The sequence below is a fragment of the Stenella coeruleoalba genome (assembly GCF_951394435.1).
Source record: "Stenella coeruleoalba genome assembly, chromosome: 8".
Taxonomy (NCBI): Eukaryota; Metazoa; Chordata; class Mammalia; order Artiodactyla; family Delphinidae; genus Stenella; species Stenella coeruleoalba.
This window is the reverse complement of record NC_137154.1, coordinates 978,016-996,884: the sequence shown is the minus strand read 5'-3', so window position 1 is coordinate 996,884 and position 18,869 is coordinate 978,016. Positions and strand designations below refer to the sequence as shown.

Genomic DNA, 18,869 nt, shown 5'->3' with positions numbered 1-18,869 from the left:
CATGAGACAGGCGTGGGCTCCGGGAGTCCTGGCTGCCCAGCGGGCGGTGCCCAGCAGATGACCAAGCCAGGGAAGTACAGCAGGCAGCCCCGCCTACACATGCTGCCCAGATAAACTCCAGGTAGACCAAGGAGACCACCGAGAAGGAAAGCACCGCACTCGTTCTGCGGCCAGGGCACGGCCATCGCGGTGACAAGAAGGCACACGGCTGCAGCCATGTCACACCACACCTCTGCCAGGCGGACACCATGACTGCCCCTCTCACAAGGGCCCCAGGCTCAGAGAGGTTCAGTGACTTTCCCGGAAGCACCCAGCCCGAGACCAGGCGGAGTTCAGGGTTTTCCTTTTCCTTGTGTTTGTTGAGCCCTGGTTTGCTCCTTAAAACCTGCTTCCCCAGCAGTCTCCCCTTCTCAGCAGCTCCATGGAGGTGTCAGCGACGGGCACACTTAAAGTGCCGGAGTGTTTCTCCCTGGGCCCTGCGAAAGGGCGTCCCAGTGCCCCGTCACCCCGCCCTCCGCAGCAGCCTGGTCACTGTCCACAGCCCACCTTCCCTGGGATTTCGTGTCAACGGAACCACTGGTCCAGCCACAGCCAGAGTGACTCAGAGCATCCCACCCCCAGACGGAGGGAAAGGCCCAGTGAACCCGGCCCTCGGATATGAAGAGCTCCTTCAGAAACCCGCCAACGCGGCTGCTTCAAAGGAGCCAAGGATGAGACCGGTGATTCCCAAGAGAAACACAAACGCCCAACACACCAGAACAGGGGCTTCAGCCAGGCTGGCCAGGCCTGAGCCGGACGCACCCTTGAACAGGCGCGGGGCGGGCTGAGACGCTCCCAGTGCAGTCACAGCCCCCAGGCTCAGGCACAGGCCCCGGCAACGGGGCAGCCAGGCCGGGCTCGAGGCAGAGTCACGGGGGCCACAGGAGCAGGAGGGCCCCGGCCCTCCCCAGTCCGTCCTGCTCTTTCTGCCCAGCGGCCCCCGTGGGCCTGGGAGGCGGGGGCGGGAGGGAGCGGGGACAGCCCGAGGCTGCAGTGTGAAGCCCCCCTGCCCCGTGATACCACGCACACCCCGGCTCCTTCCAAGGGCAGCTGCCCTGGCACCCGCCCACCGTGGTGTGGCCAGGACGGGGCTCCTTCCCACCACAGCGGGGACTTGCTTGCGGCTGTGGAAGGAACGCGGTCAAGGAGGGCGGGGTGTGGGCCGCACACAGGGCTGCAGGGACAGAACCAGGGAGGCCCCGGCCGTGCGCTGAGGGCCACCCCAGGTCCCCACACCCCCGGGCTGGTGGGAGAGGGCAGGGGGGCCATGGCTTCCTTCCTGGACCAAGGGCCCAGCCAGCAGGGCACCCTCTCCGCAGAGTCACTGCCCCAACCTCAGCAGCCCGGTGGTTGCCATGGTGACCACAACAGGGCTCCCCTCCCCCCCCAACCCCAGTGCCAACTCCCCACCCCCGCCAGGACCCCCTCCACAGTCCCACCCGCAGAAGCCGGGGCACAAGGGTGGACGCTTCTCCTTCAGCCGAGGTACCCTGGCCAACACCCAGAGCATGGAAATCATCGCCCCTACCTCCAGGCCGGGTCTCCCCCAGATGCAGCAGGGTCCCCCAGGACATCCCTCAGCCACACCACGGAAAGTCCACCCACGCAGCCAGTGTCCCCAAGGGGCGTCCACCTACTGTGTACTCAGCAGCACGTCCTGAGAGCCCCAGATACTCGGAGGCCTGACCTGTGCGCCCCGAGCCCCCTCTGCGGGGAGAGGTGGAGGGAGAGGCCAGCACCTGGGCCCCTCGGCCCTCTGACTGCAGCCTCGGGGCGGGATGGCCAGGGGGACCCGGCGGCCTTGTCTGGGGGGCACGAGTGCTGGGAAACCATCAGTTCTGGGGTGCGCTGGGGGAAGCTCCAGCCAGCAGCCGGCCGGGCCCCCTTCCTGCCCTGCCTGCCCATACTTCTGCCTGCTCTCGCTCTGAGAGCCTCTGGGAGGAGCAGGGCTTCCCAGAGGCCAGCGAGCGGGCCCCGCATCTCCGCTTCCCATGGTGGCAGATGACCACGTGAGCTTTTTATTAACTGCTTTATCAGTTCAACGCTGTAAAATTAGCCCAATGAAACATTTTGATTGAATTCAGTAACTATTCAGTAATTCAATCTGGTAAATTGTTGTTGTTGTTTTAAGCTGGTGCCCTAGTTTCAGAAGCCTTAGGACTGGGGACTGATGCTGGGGTCGCCTGCCAAGGGCCTGCAGGAAGGAGGGTGACTGGCCCAAGGGACCCAGGAAGGGGAGGGGTCGGAGGCTTGTGGGGAGCAGGTGGCAGGGGGCGCAGCTGCTGTGAAGACAAGGGTGCCGGGTCCCGCACGCGAGCAGCCAGCTGCACGAGGGGGCTGGACTCCAGGGGACCAAGGTCACACGTGCAGCGTGGACGCCATGCTGCGACGTGAGCATGCACCACCAGCAGCTCTCCAGCCCTCCAGGGACGTGGGGGGGCAGTGGAGGCACAGAGCCATGGTGACCGGCAGGAGTGCTTCAAGGTCAGTGACCCAGCGCCTGGCGGGGGGGAAGAGAAGGGGTCGCCAGGACAGGAAGGCTGCCTACAGGCCAGGCCCCAGGGGGCTTCAGCAGCGGACACGGACCGCCCCCGCCCCCCCCACCCCCGCACCAGGCCTTCCCTCCTTCCTGCTCCACCCCCTCCAGGCCCCAGGGATGGCGATGGGGTTGCCTTGGTGACGAGGCTGGGATGCCTGCCCCGGGAGGCCCAGGCACACACACCAACAGCCTCTCTGGCAGCAGATGCAACGCCACACAACCCCACTCACACCTGCCAGGCGTGGGGGGCCCTCGGGGTGGAGCCAGGCCCAGAGCCGCTCACAGCTAAGCCAGGTGTGGAAATACCTCCCAGAAGCCCCTGGGCCTCCCCTCAGCCCCCACCCCGAGGGGCAGGAGCTGCAGGTGACCAGACGCCAGAGGCTGGCCGCGCTCCGCCCCTGCCCGCTTCCCAGCTCCCACCGGCCCCCTGGTCGCGCCTCCAGGCCCCGACACAGGCCCCAGCGAAGCCCTGTGCAGGGAAGGTGCCCCTCATCTGCGGGCCGGCCTGTGGCCACCAGGCACCCCCGGCAGCCCCCTGGCCTGGCACACCCGGGAGGGCTGCCAGGGTTGGCCTCGGAAGCCACACGGGCACCCGCGGTGCAGCGGGCAGGGGAAGAAGGAACAGGAGGGTGGGGCGGGGGCCGGCGGCGGGGCAGACAAGCCCTCTCCGGTCTGTGGCTGGGATCCCGTGTCCCCACCTGGGAGGGGCTGGGGGCCAGAGCACCACTCTGCAGTGTCAAGTCTGCATTTATCATTAAAAAAAAAACCCCAATCCACGTTTTACAAACTATCTGCTGAGTTAGTTGGTTTCCCCAGCCACGAGGTAGGTCTGGTGTCCCACCCTCCCCCGGGCCAAGAAGCCTGTGTCCCCCACCCTGCTCGCGGGTCGGGGAGCTGCAGGCCCCACCCTAGACTCGTCTCAGAAGCCAGCCGTCCGATGCCCCTGGGTCAGGGCGCCCGGGCGGGAGGGGAAGGCGCTGGCACCGCGGCACCTGCCCCGACCGTGGAGCTTCAAGACCGCTCATGGCGGGTGCCTGACCTGGGGGAGCCGGGGGCTGAGGCAGCTGCTGGCTGCCCAGGGGCCCGGCCAGTGCTGGGCACCAGATGGACACCAAGGCGCTGGGCCAGGCAGGCCGTGTGCAGACTGCTCCCACCTGAGCCAGACAAGTTCCCTGCCCAGGTCCCTGGGACGGACGGACGGATGGACGGAAGGATGGTCAGACAGACGCACACCCTGCCTGCGGTACCAGCAGGAAGTGGGAAACACGCCTGTGGCCCGAGCTCCGCCCCCGCCCAGCGGGATCAGGTGCCAGGAGAGTCTGCCCATCCCCAGAAGGGCGCCGGCAGATGTAACCTCCAGCGCGGGTAATAATAGAAGCTGCTTGGCGGTCAGCGGGCAGCTTCTCCGAAGGACAGAGAGGAGGAGAGAGGCAGAGACCCGCCTGCCCGCAGCTGCCCCCTCGTCCTCCCAAACATCAGCCCGGTCCCTGAGCGCCTCTGACTGTTTCCAGGAGGCCCACCTGCCCGGAGCTGTCCACGGTCACGGAGCCCGGGCAGGACGCCCACCTTTGCCACCTCCTCCCCGCCCCCGGGGCTGGCACCTGCGGAGCGGCCGGAAGGGTCGGGCAGTGGGACCTGCCACTCAAAGGCGCAAATGGGCACGAGGTCTCAGGAGAGGAGCCCAGCCCAGAGCGGGTGCAGAGCAACCCTGCCCTGGTGCGCCACCCACAGGCCCCTGCTCAGGGTCCCCTGGGCCTCTGCCCTGACCCCCCGACCCAGGCAGCAGAGACTGTCCCGCACACCTCCCCCTGGCACATCCCCCCAGGGACGGGCAGGCAAGGCGCTCCATTACGTGTACATCTTTGCACCTGCAAACTTGAGGTTGGCCTCAGCGCTGGCCACGGAGCGCAGGCCTGGTTTATGAAGTCCCCAACCCAACACCTCCAGGAGACCGCCTGTCCTGAGGTGCACACACCAGAGAACCCCACATGGTCCTGCCAGCACAGGATCCCCAGGCTCTCACTCTGCTGACCCTGCTGACTGACCTGTCCCCACATGCCCCAGCTCCTTGAGCAACGGGAAGCGGAGGAGCACGGGCGCCCCCCGCCAATCACTCCATCAACACCCACTGTGAGCCTCCCGGAGCTGACGGCCCCCCGCACGCCCACGCTGTTTCTGGGGGCCGCTCCCCCAGGGTACAGGCCACTTGGTGTCCAAGAGAAGAGGCACCCCCATGGGGATGGGTGCTGGCCTGCAGCCCCCCAGGCTCAGCAGGACTCACCCAAGTGGTGAGCTCCTGAGGCCCAGCAAGGGACCGCAGAGCCCCCAAGACGCTGCCTGGGGCACGTGCCCACGGCCACCATGCCCGAGGTCCTGTGCAGAGCCAGAGAGGCTCCCCAGGGGCCATCTTTTCTCCCCAAGGCCCACTGCAGCAGGCGGGGGGAGGCAGCCTGGGCCCCAGACCCAGCATGGACTGGCATGGACAGGCCCAGGAGCCGGCCTCCCCCAAACCCTGGCTGCCCAGTCGCTCTGCCCAGGACAGGACTGTCCCCAGCACAGAGCCCGGCCAGCTTCCCAGAGGTGCCCCCAGGTGTCCACTGGCCAGAGACCAGCACCTTCCCAGCAGCACCAAGAGGGCTGCCAACCAGGCTCTGGTCAGCGCGGGACCCCACGCACACCACCTGGCATGGTGGGACTGGCACCCAGAGGCCACCCACCCAGGGTGACTCGGGATGCCACAGCCCCCTGGACAGAAGGGGCAGAGTAAGCCTGTGAGGTCAGAGGCCCTGGCTGGCCCCCCAGCCCCTGCCAGGCCCTGAGCACCTCTGGAGGCCCACAGCACTGACCAGCCCAGCCTGGCCCCCTCAGATCCAACTCTCCTGCCCCACGAGCCTGGATTCCGACGGGGGCATCACCAGCACCACCGACAGAGAGCCGGTTCCCATGTCCCCTTCTGCAGACACCAGGGCCGCGCACAGATGCCCACAGGAGGGTGTGCACTGCACACAGGGTGGCGGGAAGCAGGGCCCCCGAGGTCAGAGGCCCTACGGCCAGCTGACGCCAAAGACGGGCTGTGGGACAGGGGTCTGAGCACCCCTCAGGCAGAGGGACCCAGGAGGGGGAGGTACGGACGTGGGTGGCACTGAGGGCAGCAGCCAGCTCTCTGAGGAGGCCGAGGACACCGTGTGCCCTGCCAGGGCCGGCAGCGAAGCTGGAAGTGAATCTGGGAACCCGGCCCGTAGACCCTGGGCCACTGGGCATCACCCAGAGGGGCCCCTGTAGCCCCCACCAAGCCCCCGACACGGCTGCCCTGATGCCCAGGCCGACGCAGCCCACGGCCGCCCACAGATGCCCTCAGTCGCCCCGCAGCGTCTGCTGGAGGGTGCCCTATCTGTGCCACTTTATGATTAGTTATAAATCCCTTGGGATTTGGGGTTTAGAGTCAGCAAACCTCCAATCAGAGACGAGCTCTTGCCCCTAGAGCTAAGCCAGCATCTAACCCTTCCCATCTGCCCAGTCCAGCCCCACCCCCCCCACAGGAAACAGTCCCTCCACCTCCAAGGCCTCGGGCCTTCCCAAACGTCTCCTGTCTCCGGTCTCCCCGCCGAGCCAGCCCAGGAGGCTGGTCTGGATGCGGGGGGTTAGTGGGGGTTGGAGCTGGGGGCCTGCCTTCCTGAGTCCGGGCTCAATTCCCCCCAGTGCCCAGGCCTGGGGAGGGGGCTGCAGGCATGGACTTTGAGGTCAGAGGACCCTCCTTGTGTGCACGGGGAGCTCCACAGATCAGCGCACGGCAGAACCAGCGGGAGGGCAACACCCGTGCCTTCACACCCACCACATCTCTGTCCCCATGGGTAGGGGCTCAGGTGGGCAGACCCCTGACTCAGAGGGTCGGTGCACAGCCCGGGCCCCAGCAGGTCTCCCCTCTCGGCTGCCCCAAGGCCACCACTGATGTCCCAGCGTGCTGCAGAAACTCCTGCGTTTCATCCACCCTTGGGCCACAAGACCCTTGAAATAAGGGGACGCAGGAGGGAGCCAGGAGATACAACTGGCTGGTGTGCACCAGAGCCTCTCACGGTGTGCCTGCCCCTCCCTGGGGAGCCCAGGCGACGCGGGGCACCCACAGCCTACAGAGCACGGGGCCGGGTGGCCAAGGCCTCCCTGGCTGCTCTGTGCCCCCAACGGCACCCACACGCGGGCGACGGGGGTCTCCAAGGGCTTCTGGATGGGAGGGTTCACTGCAGCAGCTCCTGCCACCTCGGAGACACCAAGCGCACATCAGGGACGCCAGGGACTGCCCTGCAGAGTCACCTTGAATCAACCCCAGGGCCAGAGAAGGTGCCGGCAGCCTTGGAGGGCAAGCAGTACTCGTGTTCACACTCTGTGGGGTCCTGGCCTGCCCCCTGCCCTGGCAGGTCAGCAGCAGCCCCAGGAGAACTGACCACCAGTTCCTCCTGACTGAGGAGGGGAGTGGAGGCCGGGGTCTCCCCTGGGAGCACACCAGGCAGCTTCCCCCTTCCCACCTCCTCAGCACAGAGCCCAAGTCCCACACCGGGGAGACAGGTGCAGGAGCTCACCAAAGACTTACAGACCCTCCCACAGGTCTGCCCAGCTGCAAAGGAGGGCTGAGGACAAACTGCTAACCGCAGCCTCCCTCCTGGGCCGCGGAAGCTGCAGACTTCAGCACTGCCGCGCTGGACAGCTCCCACAGGCGGGCCCAGGGAGAGGGCCTGGCCCCAGGCTGCAGGGCCAACCCAGGCCCCTCGGCGCCCCCTCAGGAACAGGGGGCAGCCAGTGAGTGGCCCCAGCCTCGTCCCCACAAGCTGCCCTGGCAGAGCGCAGCAGAGATGGGGCACCACCTGAGGGCTTGCCGCTGCTCTCCTTGGAGACTTATGGAGGGGAGGGCAGGGGCCACCCTGCACAGTGCAGGGGTCCTAGGCTGCCTGCACACTGCTCACGGGTAGCTGGCCCCTGGACGCAGGGTCTCCTGGCAGCCCACGCCGTGTACGAACACGCTGGCCTAGAAGAGCAATTCTCCCAGGTCACCAGGGCCCACGGCTTCGCACAGAAGCAGGCGCGTTTGGGGAAGGCGCGGTGCCCCCAGCGTGAGCCCCGCTGCAGGAGCGTGTGCCCCAGCCTCAAGCAGCCTTGACACCAAGCGGAAAACCCCAAACAAACCCCAGAGAGCACAAGGGGTTCGAGCTCAGCGGCTCCTGTGTGAGGTCACGTGGAGCCACAGGCCAGGCGTGGTGGCAGAGGGCCTGGGGCAAAAGCTGGAGGCGTGGGCCGGGCGTGGGCAGGCTGACTGTCCACCCTAGGCAGTGGGTGCTCCAAGTGGGCCTCCGTGACAGGGCCACTGCAGCCAAGAGGGTGAGGCTGCACACGGAGAGGGGCCCAGCGGGATGTAAGGAGACCAGGCGCCTGGCGGAAGCTGGTCCAAGCTCCCCAGGAGGGCCTCCCCCACCGAGCCTGTTCCCTCACCTACACGCCCCGCCCAGGGCTGCAGCGGCTTGGGACCGAGGGACCAGAGAGTGACCGGCCGGCCGTCCTCACCTGCCTTACGTCCACCCCCGCAGGACAGAACCCAAACGGGGCACTCCTCACATGCCGTGACCCCCACTGGGCCTGAACCTCTGTGTGCGTGACGGCAGTGAAGCTTCTGGGCTCAGTGGACCCACCGCTCCCAGGCAAGGCCAGGCCTGGATTTCGCTGCTCACTGCACGCCGGCACCAATGACCATCACATCAGGGTCGGGGCGGGAGTGAGGGCGGGACAGGCCACAAGCACACACGGTTTCCTGTCCAAGCGGGGCCCCGCCAGCATCAGCACCCCTGGGAAGTCAGAAACGCGCAGATCCTGAGGTTGAGGACCCCTGGGGGCAGCCCCGGCGCCGAGGCCCCAAGGCCTCCAGACGCCGCACGCGGGGGGCCACGGGGACTCGGGTTCCAGGAAACAGCCCTTACCCGCTAAAAATGCAGCGTCTGACTGTATTTCTGCCAGGCTGGGAAAGCAGGGTTAACTTCTCAAGGTACTAATGGTGCTTCTTTTAAAGAGTCTCTGTCTTTTAGACCCAGCCCGAAATCTTTACATTTCAGGGAAGTCTGGGGGTGGGGGGTGAAGCAAACTGACCCCGTGTCTGTGTCGCTGGGCTGGGGTGGGCTCGCGGGGTCCAGGGTGCTCTTTTCTCTACCTCTGCCTCTGGAAATGCCCGTTTGCAGAGGGAAACGAGAAGCCGGCTCCCACGGCGGCCCAGGAACATGGGGCCTCCACCCCAGGTGGGCCCCCAGAACAGAGGCATCTTCCAGCCAGAACACCGCAGGTCGGGCACAAGAGGTCAGCGGGGGGGGCCACAGGCAGGGCAGGCCGCGTCGCAGGGCACCATGTGGCAGAGGGAAGGGACGAGGCAAGCCCCTCCCCAGCCCAGACTGTGCCCCCACCCCCGGGTCCCTCAGCCGCGCAGAGCTGGCGGCCCAGCTCTGCCACAGTCCGCATCCACTCTCCCCACTCACTGCCCCGTGAACAAGCGATGCACGAAGATACCACATCCGCGGGGATAAGCAAACACGATGCCCATCTGTCCTCCCTCGTCCTGTTTCCTCCTCGGCCCCTGGGCCTGGGCCGGACGTGAAGGCTGAGCCCACTCTCAGGCCCACGGCCCGAGGGTGACACAGGCTGCCAGCCCCCTGCCTGGTCCCAAGCAAACACATTCCCTCGCGGTGTCGCTCACCCTCACACCTGAGTCACAACAGGGACGCGGAGGCCTGCAGACGCTGGCTTTCCCACCCAGTCTGGGCTGGAGGCCCTGCCCCGGGGGCTCTGCACGCAGGCTGACCCCCGAGACCCCGGATGACCCCAAATGCTCTGCGCCCCCTGGCTGACTCCTGGGGGCGGCCAGAGTGAGCCCGGGACGGAGCGGCCCATCCAGCTCCTTCCTGGCTCCATGGGCCAGCCAAGGGACTTTCTCTGAATGGTCTCGGAGGACCCTGAGCCCCTCACACACGCTCCAGGCGCACCCCTCTCCACAGGCATCAGGGATCCCCGCGTCCCCGCAGCTGCCCGCCGAGCACCTGCCCCTCACCCTTCAGGGAAGAAACCGGCCCACGAGGCTGCCTGGGCTCCACCGCAGGCCCCTGCCAGACGGCCGAGCCTCTGCAGCCCCGGGCTCCCCACCGCCCTGCCGGCCCGAGCCCCGGACTCCAGCTCGGGCCCAGCGTCAACACCTGAGGAAGCTGGACCCGCGCGCCTCATACACGCTGGACCCGACTCAGGAAGCACCCGGCCTCAGGGCCCCCGCCCTGCCCTTCCCTGGGGCTGCTCTGGCCTCGTGGCCTGTGATCCAGGCCGAAGTCGGCCACGGGTAGGGACCCGTCAGGTTCCCAGGCGGCCACCCCCCAACACGTAGGCCCCCCACTTACCCTGCTCCTCCACCCAGGCCAGCGGCTACCAGCAACTCTAGAGTCGCCCGGGGCACCACAGCCAAGGCCCCCCACAGATGCCACATTCCTGGCATGGCAGCCTCCTGCCGCCCCCGAAAAGCACCCACGGCCCTGAGACGGAGCAGGAGCCCGCCACGTCCCCAGCCACGCCCCCAGCCTCAGCTACACCACTTGGGCCATGCAGGCGGCCACGCAGGCTGCCCTCCCGCCTCCGCCCTGGGGCCAGGAAGGCCAGCCCTGGGACCCAGTCTGAGCCCAGAGTGGGCAGCAATGGCGAAATGCCCCGCGGTGCTCCCCCACCCCCCAGCCCAGAACCACAAGGCCCCAGAATCTTCCACCCACCCTCGGCCAGGCCTGTGGGCACGGTCTGCGGGAGGCCCAAGTCGGGGCGGCCAGCCCTGGGGCCCTGTGTGGACAAGGGTGTGACAGCACCTGCAGAAGTGCCTCTGTCCTCACAGGTCAGCGCCCCCAGCCAGGGTGTGTGTTCCCGGGATGCCGTGGCAGCGCTCAACAGGCATCGACCTCGGTGACCCCTGAAATCCACCCGGAGGCGCTGTCACCCCAGGGCACAGGGAAGAAACCAAGGCCCAGCAGCAGCCTCCCTGGGCCCTGAGGGACGAAAGCAGAACGAACAGGAAGAAAACCACCAGAAGAGAAGGGCCGTTTTCTCCTCCTGGGGTTGGGGGGCGGTGCTCCCAGCTGCCCAGCTCCAGAACACTGGGCCCTCAGAGGCTGCAGAACAAGGCCTGGGCCGCCTCTCAGGGCCCAGCCCGCACAATCCCTGCTTTGTCCCTGCGGCCTCTGCCCCAACCCAGCCTCCATCCCATCCGGAGTCTGAGGCAGCTAGCTCGGGGCAGCCCCGCTTGGCAGCCGGCACCCCTGTCTGGGGTGAAACCTCGGGCAGGCGGGCGGGCAGCTCGGCCATCCCTGGCCAGGACCCAGGGCTCTGGGCAGGTTCATGGAGGCCCACCCGGGGCCCACCACCCAGTGGTGTGTGGTGGACACGTCAGCCAGCCCACAGGAGACAGTGGGGCTGGCCGGGCCTGGCACCGGGGAGAGCTCCGTTGGAGCAGTTGTCTGAAGGCACCAGCTTGCCCCATGTCTGAGAGGACTTCCTGCAGAATCCAGGGCAATGCAAGGTACCACCCACAGGGAAGGGGATCCTTCCCCTCCCCTGAGACCCTAGCTGGGCCCTGACAGATGCTGGCCTCCTGCTGGACACCAAGCACAGCAGACGTGCCCCCGACGTTGCTCCCGTCCATCATGGCCTCACAGAAGCACCCCTGCCGTCGGGGGGCCTGAGGCTCAAAGCCCCTCAGCTACGGAGCACCAGAGCCTCGGGGGCCGTCCCTGGCTGTACCTCCGGGACCAGAGGCACAGAACCACCCCATGAGGGTCCAAGGTGGCCTCGGGGGCCTGGGGGCCCTGGCTGTACCGCTGGGGAAGCCAGGCCACGTGGGCAGCACACAGGGCCACAGGCAGGCGGCAAGGCCTCTCAACCACCTCAAACGCCCTGCCACGCGTGCGGCCGCCACCGTGCTCCCTCTCTGCGTGGCAGCAGGCCCTGGGGAGCACCAGCGTGCCCCGCTCCAAGGAGCCCAGACTGTGCGGGGGGACACAGGCAGGAAGCGCCCCGGGCCCGGGGAGCTCCAGGCATAGCCTGTGGGCGCGGGCAGATCGAGGACACAGCCTCCTCTGTGGGCACCGCCACCCAGCCAGGCCCCCACAGACACCGGTTCTGTGTCCACTGGCCTCAAAGGCACAGGTGCTCCCCAAACCAGAGCGCTAGGTGCCCAGGAAGTCGCCCTAACGCTCCTCGTAGCACCAGCCACGCACCCTCCCACTGCACCGCTGACTCGGGAGCCCGGCTGACGCGGGCCATCCTCAGCGCGGGCCTCTGACCTGGCAGGACCTGTCTGCTCCGGGCACACGGAAGGTGCCAGGCACCGAGCAGGGCTCATGCGCAGGCAGAGAGGATGCAGTCAGTGCTGCTGCCAAGCCCACCTGCCTCTCAGATGCCGGCCTCCTCTCCCTCCCCTGACGTTTTCAGGCCCAGTGGTCGCCCCACAGATAAGCCCCGGTGATGAACACCAGGGGAGGAAGTAGCCAGAAAAAGGCGCGTGTGGGCAGAGGAAGCGCACGCTCGCTTGGGCCCCCGTCCAGGCGCAGGCCCAGGGCAGTGCCGGTCAGCCGCTGCCGTGGGCAGCAGGGGACCCTGCCTCCTGTGGCAGAGCCCTCGGCGGCCCCACACCGCCCTCGAGGCTGGTTGGGACGGGCCAGGAGGCAGGGGGAGCAAGCCCTGGAGGCCCCAGTCCACACGCGCCCCCAGCATGCACAGCCAAGCCTGCCGGTCACCAGCAAGGCTCGGGCACCCCTGGCCACCCTCCAGCAGACCCCGGAGGCTGAGACCCCTCTGCTCCTCTGCCCCGAGCACGGCGCAGATGGCTGTATATCCAGCAGGGTCCCCCCGTGAGTCCCGCACGAGGACCTGCGGAGACAGGCTCTGCTTGGACCTCGGAGCCGTGGCCAGCACCGGCCTGGCTTCTTCCAGAAAGAGCCAGGCCTGGCCTTGCCCCCCAAACCCGCTCCGGACAGACGGCTCTGGGGACAACAGCCGGCACGTGGTGGACAGAGGCTGTGGCCACAGGTGACGCACTCTTTCTGCATCATGCTGGGGGCCCTGCGGGCGGGGGACTGCAGGCCTCGATGCCCCCTGTGGAAAACCCCCAGCACGGAGGAACCCACGGCCAGAGCTGCACTGGGCAGCAGCCGGCTCTGCAAAGAGCTTGTCTCACCTCTGCCCCCTCGCCCGGGCCGTGCCCTCTGCCCCGCACGCCCTTCCTGGTACGAACACCCCTCCCCCCCATCCCTGCAGAGCCACAGCCAGTGGTGAGGCAGGCGGGACACGTGAAAACTCAGAGGTGCTCAGAGCCACAGGGGACCACGGTGGGTAGGGGACACTCTGGGACCAGGGTCCTAGGGCTCTGTCCACCCCAGGACCCTCCCATCCCTACCTTCAGGAAAATGCCTATCCTTTGAGGCGAGACCCCCATCGCCCCAGGAAGCCCGGTGCAGAGCTGCCCTCCATCAACAAGGACAGCCCACCCAGGGCCAGCTCTCGGCTCGGGGAGGGGCTTCCCTGGGGGCGGGTCTGTGCCTCGGGAGGATGGCTGAGCAGCCTCTGTCCCACCAAAGTCACTGATGGGCTGCTGAGCCTTTCTAACCACTCCAGTGGGGCAGGGAGACAGGTGGGGGATCCCCACTGCCCCCCAAGGTCTGCCCACAACTATTTGAGAATATGGTCGTAACGTTTAACCAGGCTCGTGCAGTGAGCATCTGTGGGCTTTCCTGCCGTCCCCCGGGAGCCACTGCCCTGGACCCAGTTCAGGTTCTGAGCCCATTCCCTCACTTATAAAACAGGTTAGATGGACTGAGACCAGCCTGAGGCACAGAGCGGGGGGCTCTGGACTCAGCAAAGGGCAATGTGGCCTGCGACCATTCGGACCATGAGGCACAAAAGGCGGTCCACACGCGACCACTGGAGGCCATCCCCTCACTCTGCTCTGACCACGTTCACTGTGCACCCCATGTCCAGTGCCTCCAGCCACATGGGGAGGCCCACTCCTTCTCCAAGCCTCAGCCCTCCATGGCACCCCAGGCCGGATCCTGGGCCAGCCCCTGCCTGCCCCATCCCCAGAGCCGACGCACTGCAGCCTCTCGCAGGCTCAAAGCTGCCTCCGGACTTCCCTGGTGGTGCAGTGGTTAAGAATCCGCCTGCCAATGCAGGGGACACGGGTTCGAGCCCTGGTCCGGGAAGATCCCACATGCCGCGGAGCAACTAAGCCTGCGCGCCACAACTACTGAGCCTTTGCTCTAGAGCCCACGAGCCACAACTACTGAGCCTGCGTGCCACAACTACTGAAGCCCACGTACCTAGAGCCCACAGTCCACCACAAGAGAAGCCACCACAATGAGAAGCCCACACACCGCAACAAAGAGTAGCCCCCGCTCGCCACAACTAGAGAAAAGCCCGCGTGCAGCAACGAGGACCCAATGCGGCCAAAAATAAATAAATATTTTTAAAAATTAAAAAAAAAAAAAAAAAGCTGCCTCTTTATGCTCCACCTTGTAAAGCTGATGCGGCCCCCGCGCCCCAGGTGCCACCCCGCCCGCCTCGGCCTCCGGCTCCGAGCTGGGCTCCCTCCATCTCTGGGCCATGGGTCACCGCAGGGTCTGCCAGACTCTCCCGCCAGCTCACCTGTCTCCCTCTCACACCTGTCTCTCCTCCCAGCTCACCCGTCTCTCCTGCTCACACCTGTCTCTCCTCCCAGCTCACCTGTCTCCCTCCAGCTCACCTGTCTCTCCTCCCAGCTCACCTGTGTCTCCCTCGCTCACCTGCCCCATCCCACCCAAGGAGTCCTCTCCAGCCTGCCTGCCACCAGCACCCACATTAATTCTCCTGAGGGTCCCTCGAGAGCCTGGAGGGGGCTCTCCCCCTGCCCACCCACCAACCTGTGAGCTCAGCCAGATGAACAGCAGGGACCCCTCACCGCCCCTTTCTCTCTTTAGCTGGATCAACCCCTTGCCTGAAAGCCCTGTCTCAGTGCTGCCCCCCGCCCCCATCTCCTGCCCACTGGAGAAGGGTTTCCGAGGGCGGGCTCCACATCTTACCGTGGACCTTGGCTCCAGGAAAGGCTCCCAGAGCCCACCGTCCTCCCCATCGAGCCCGGGGTCCTCCCGGCCTATGGGCGCCGAGCCCCACTTGGGCTTGCTGAGCCCTGGCTTGGGCAGGGCTCCTGATGGGGAGCCTGATGGGGCTGGAGGGGTGAAGACGGCACAGCCCACACCACTCACCTTCTGGGCCTACTTGGTCCCCGCTGGACCCTCTGGGGGTGTCCTCCCCACCCCCCAGCTGAAGAAGCCTCTCCTGGATGAGGGAGGGGCCAGGCAGAGCCTCCTCAGTGAACGCCACAGGGCACAGCGACACCCACCCCAGCAGGCCCGGAAGGCCCCGTCGCTCGACCAGAAACCAAGTCGCGGCCGAGGCGGAGGCACCCTTCCCGGGCTGCTTGCAGAGGTGGCGCCAGGCCGTCAAGGAGAGCTGGGCAGAGCAGATGACTTCTCAACCACGGCCTCGCCAGCCCTGACGGGGAGGCCCAACCCAGCAGGAGTGACGGACCCGCTCCCTGAGCCCAACGCCAAACAAGCAAGACGGAACCAACCAGGGGCTAAAAAGGTGCAACAAAGTGTGAGCTGGACCCTGCCAGCCCCAGCCGGGCGGAAGAGGCGGCTCTGCCCACACCTGCACTCTGCACCTGGCGCACCCCCATCCCGCATCTGACTCCCCAGAGGCGGCGTTTTGGGGGAGAGCAGCGGGCCCGCCTCCCAACAGGCCCCCACTCGGGACACGCAGCCAGAGTGCCCGGATCAGCTGGGTTGAGAGGCCCAGCTGCCCCACGCGGCCCACAGCCGCCGACGTCTACCCTCCTCAGCTCCCCCTTTACAGGACTTGGGCAGAGGGCGGGCAAAGAGCAGGGAGAACGGAGGTGTCCGTGAGACGAGAAGGGCTGGGCTGGAGTCGAGGGACAAAGCACGGGCCCCACCGCACCCTGGGCCTGGGGGCTGCACGGCTCCGGGAAGCAGCTCCCAGCAGCACCGATGGCTGGCGAGGGAGGCGGCACACTTCCACCGAGCTGTCCTGGCAAGAAGCCTGGCCCCCAGAGAAGGTCAGGTTTATCTCGGGAGCGAAAGGACAGGCCTGGGAAATCAAGCTTTCCTGGCTTTTGGTGCCAAAGAGCAGCCAGCAAGCGGAGCAGCCGGGCCCGGCACACACACCGCGAGGCCCTACGTCCACCAGACTCCAGACGACCCTGCCCCAGAGAGGACGGAGAGACAGGCGCCAACAGGACAGCCTCCTCCCCAGCCTTCCTGGGAAGCAGGTGCTCCAACCGTCAGGACCCCGAGTGGCAGCTCCAAGCACTCAGGGAGGCCAGAAGGAACAGAGGACGGACAGACCCCCAGAGAGGGGGCCTCAGCTAGAGACCTGATCCCACTCACGAGAGAAGGGCCTGAGGAGAGAGGCCGCTGGATGCAGGGGCCACTCAGAGCTGCTTCTAAACATCACACAGCCTGTTCACACACTGTACATCCTTTTGTGTTCGTTACTGTTAATTACAGTGGAACCCTCCTGTAATTAACTGTACGACAGAATAGCTCAATGAAGAGTACGGAGACCAGCCCCTACCCTGGGAGACCTGCGTATAATTCACGGCTGTCATCGCTCGCGCGCCGATGTTTCCTTATAATAACATTCTAGTGGTAAGATAATTAGATTATTTCACTGCCTCCTGCATTCTGCTGCCCCAAGCCCCTCCCCCACTGAGAATTTCACCAACTACAGTTGTTCCTCCCAGGAAACATGCACATTTTGAACTCAGCTGATCACGGGCTGTCTGCCACCTCCTCTTCGAACCTGGCCTGCCACCCCGACTTCCAACAGCACTGCACTACTGCCCCGGGCCCCACGGTGCAAGGGCTGCCCGCCCAGCAGGGGGCGGGGGGGCTCCCACTGCCTCTAGCCCAGACGCCTTCACGCGTTCTGCCTTAGTTACATCACAGCCCCTGCCCCCCACCCCAGCCCGGGGCTTGGCCCACTTTCCTTCCACCTCCAGGCTCCGCCTCTGGGCCACCCTGGGGGGCTCAGGGAGGGCCTGCAGCAAGCCTGGCTAGAGCGCTCCCTCCTGGGCCCCAGCCCTGCACCAGTGGGGTGGGCCCAGCCCTGCCGCACCCTCCTCCTCCCTTGCTCCGCTTGCCTGCCTGCCCTAGGTCTAAGGAACGTCCCAGAGAGGCAGGGAGAAGGAGGCAGTGCCCATCGGACCTCTGGGCCACCAGGAGAGGCCCATCCAGGGAGAAGAAAGAAAATGGCTGAGCCCAGTGTCCCACAAAGCGACTCTGCGAACGCCCGGCCAGCCAGATGAGGGCACTGGCCTTGGGGCTGCGATCTAACCCAATCGCCAGAAGACGGCTGCCCAGCACCAGCCCCCTCCTCCCATAGGCTGGGGTCTGTTCCACCGCCGGTGTGGGATCCGTGGCCCAGGATCCGCGGTCGGGCCCAGTACCGGTCTCCCTCTCCCGCCCCTGGAGGAGTGCAGTGTCGCAGACATCCTGACAGGTTGGGAGAAGAGAGGCGCTGTCCAGCCCTCTGAGTGGCCCGGGCACTCTCCCACTCCCACCGTGGAGGGAGGTCCCGGCCTGGCCAAAGTGGCCCGGTCCCTGCAGGACGCGCATGGCGGCCTCGCTGCTCGCCGGCCGCGGGAGTTGGGGGTCGCGGCCGGGGTCGCGCGGCCCGGGGCGCAGCTGCTCGGGCAGCACGCCTATTAGCGCGGCCGCGGCAGACGGCAGATGGGCGCCCGCTCGGCCCCCTCCTCCCGCGGCACAATGGGCCCGGTCGCTCGGGCGCACAATGCGGCGGGGGCCGCGCACCTGCAGCCTGCAGCCGGGCCGAGGGGCGCTGGCCGGGCCAGTGCGCCGCCGTCCGCGCCGAGTGTCCTTGGGCCGCGCCCGGCCGACCGCAGCCGCGCGGCCTGCGGGGCTCCGCGGCGAGACCGGGCGCCCGGCCTCCCATTGTTCGCGGCCGCGGGCCGGAGACGTGGGCCGGGCCTGCAGCACCCCGCTCCGGGCGGCCTCCTTCCCGGGCCCCAACTCGGCGCGCCGGCGCCAGCCTCCCCGGCGGCGGGCCTGTGCGCCCCCGGCCCTCCCGGTCCCCCGGCGCCCCCGGCCCGCATCGGTGTTCCCGGCCCTCTGGGCCTTCCGTGTGCACTGTCTCCCCGGCCCCGGCCCCCGCCGGCCCGCACGCACCTGTCTGCCCCTTGCCCAGCGTCTTCTCCAGCCGGTAGGGCCCCACATACTGCGCGTGCTGCGCCCCGCTGCCGTCCTTCCCCGTCGATGTCATCGCTCCCGGGCCCGGCGCCGGCGAGGTGGGCGCCCCGGGCGGGCGGCGGCAGGGAGGGGCCGCGTCCGTGCGCGTCCGTCAGTCCGCTGGGCCGGGTCGGCGGCGCCCGGCGGGCCGCGCTCGCTCAGCGCCCCACGCGCCTCCCCCGCGCCGCCGCCCCCCGCGCCTGCGCCCGCTCTGCTGCGGCCGGCCCGCGCTGCCTCCGCCTCTCCGAGACGACCGGGCGGGCGGGGACACAAGGCTTCCGCCGCCGCCGCCGCCGCCGCCGCCGCCGAGGCCCGCGCCCCGCGCCCCGCGCCCCGCGCCTCGCGCCCCCCGCGCACGCCCGTCAGTCCGTCAGCGGTCGCGCAGCCGAGCTGAGCCGAGCCGCCGAGCTGAGCCGAGCTGCCGAGCCGAGCCGAGCCGAGCCGAGCTGATCCGCCGAGCCCAGCCGAGCTGCCGAGCCGAACCCGTACGAGCGCAGCCGGATGCAGCGGCGGCAGCGAGTGGCTCTCGCGCCTGCCAATCAGCGGCACTGGCCAATCACCGGCGCCTTCTGCAGGCCCCGCTCCCCGCCTCGCTCCGCCCCGCCGCGGAGAGCGCTCCTGGGAGCTGGTCTCCGGGAGGCGAGGCCGGGGTGGGGTCCGGGCGAGGCCCGGGCTGGGCTGGGGCCTGGGCGTCTCGAGCCCCTCGCCCGCCACCCACCGCCCTTAGTCCCCCGACCCCGCCCGGATGCCGAGCTGCGGCGGCCCTCTCTTAAAGTGCCTCCCGGGATGGTGCAGGCGGCGGGCCGTGGGGGTGGGCAGTCAGCTGCCCCGGCTCCCGGCGCCGTCCCTCTTGTCCGCGACCACCGGGGTGGAAAGGAGTTACGAGCCCCTCCCCACCCCCATCCGGGGGCGGCGGCGCTGCGTGGCTCTTGGCCCAGACG

At 67.7% G+C, this 18,869-nt stretch overlaps 1 protein-coding gene across 8 annotated transcripts in view; it reads right to left on the bottom strand.

The window, feature by feature from the left end:
- Positions 1-18,216, bottom strand: part of BRSK2 (BR serine/threonine kinase 2) — a 64,518-nt gene extending 46,302 nt beyond the window's left edge. For all 8 annotated transcript variants that reach the window (XR_013829569.1, XR_013829570.1, XR_013829571.1 and 5 more), the window contains exon 1: positions 17,869-18,216. Coding sequence is in view for 5 of the 8 variants with exons in the window: in XM_079930516.1 (XP_079786642.1) it covers positions 17,869-17,962 (94 nt within the window). In the remaining 3 variants the exon portion in view is untranslated. The remainder of the gene's footprint in view (positions 1-17,868) is intronic.
- Between the last annotated feature and the right edge of the window lie 653 nt (positions 18,217-18,869).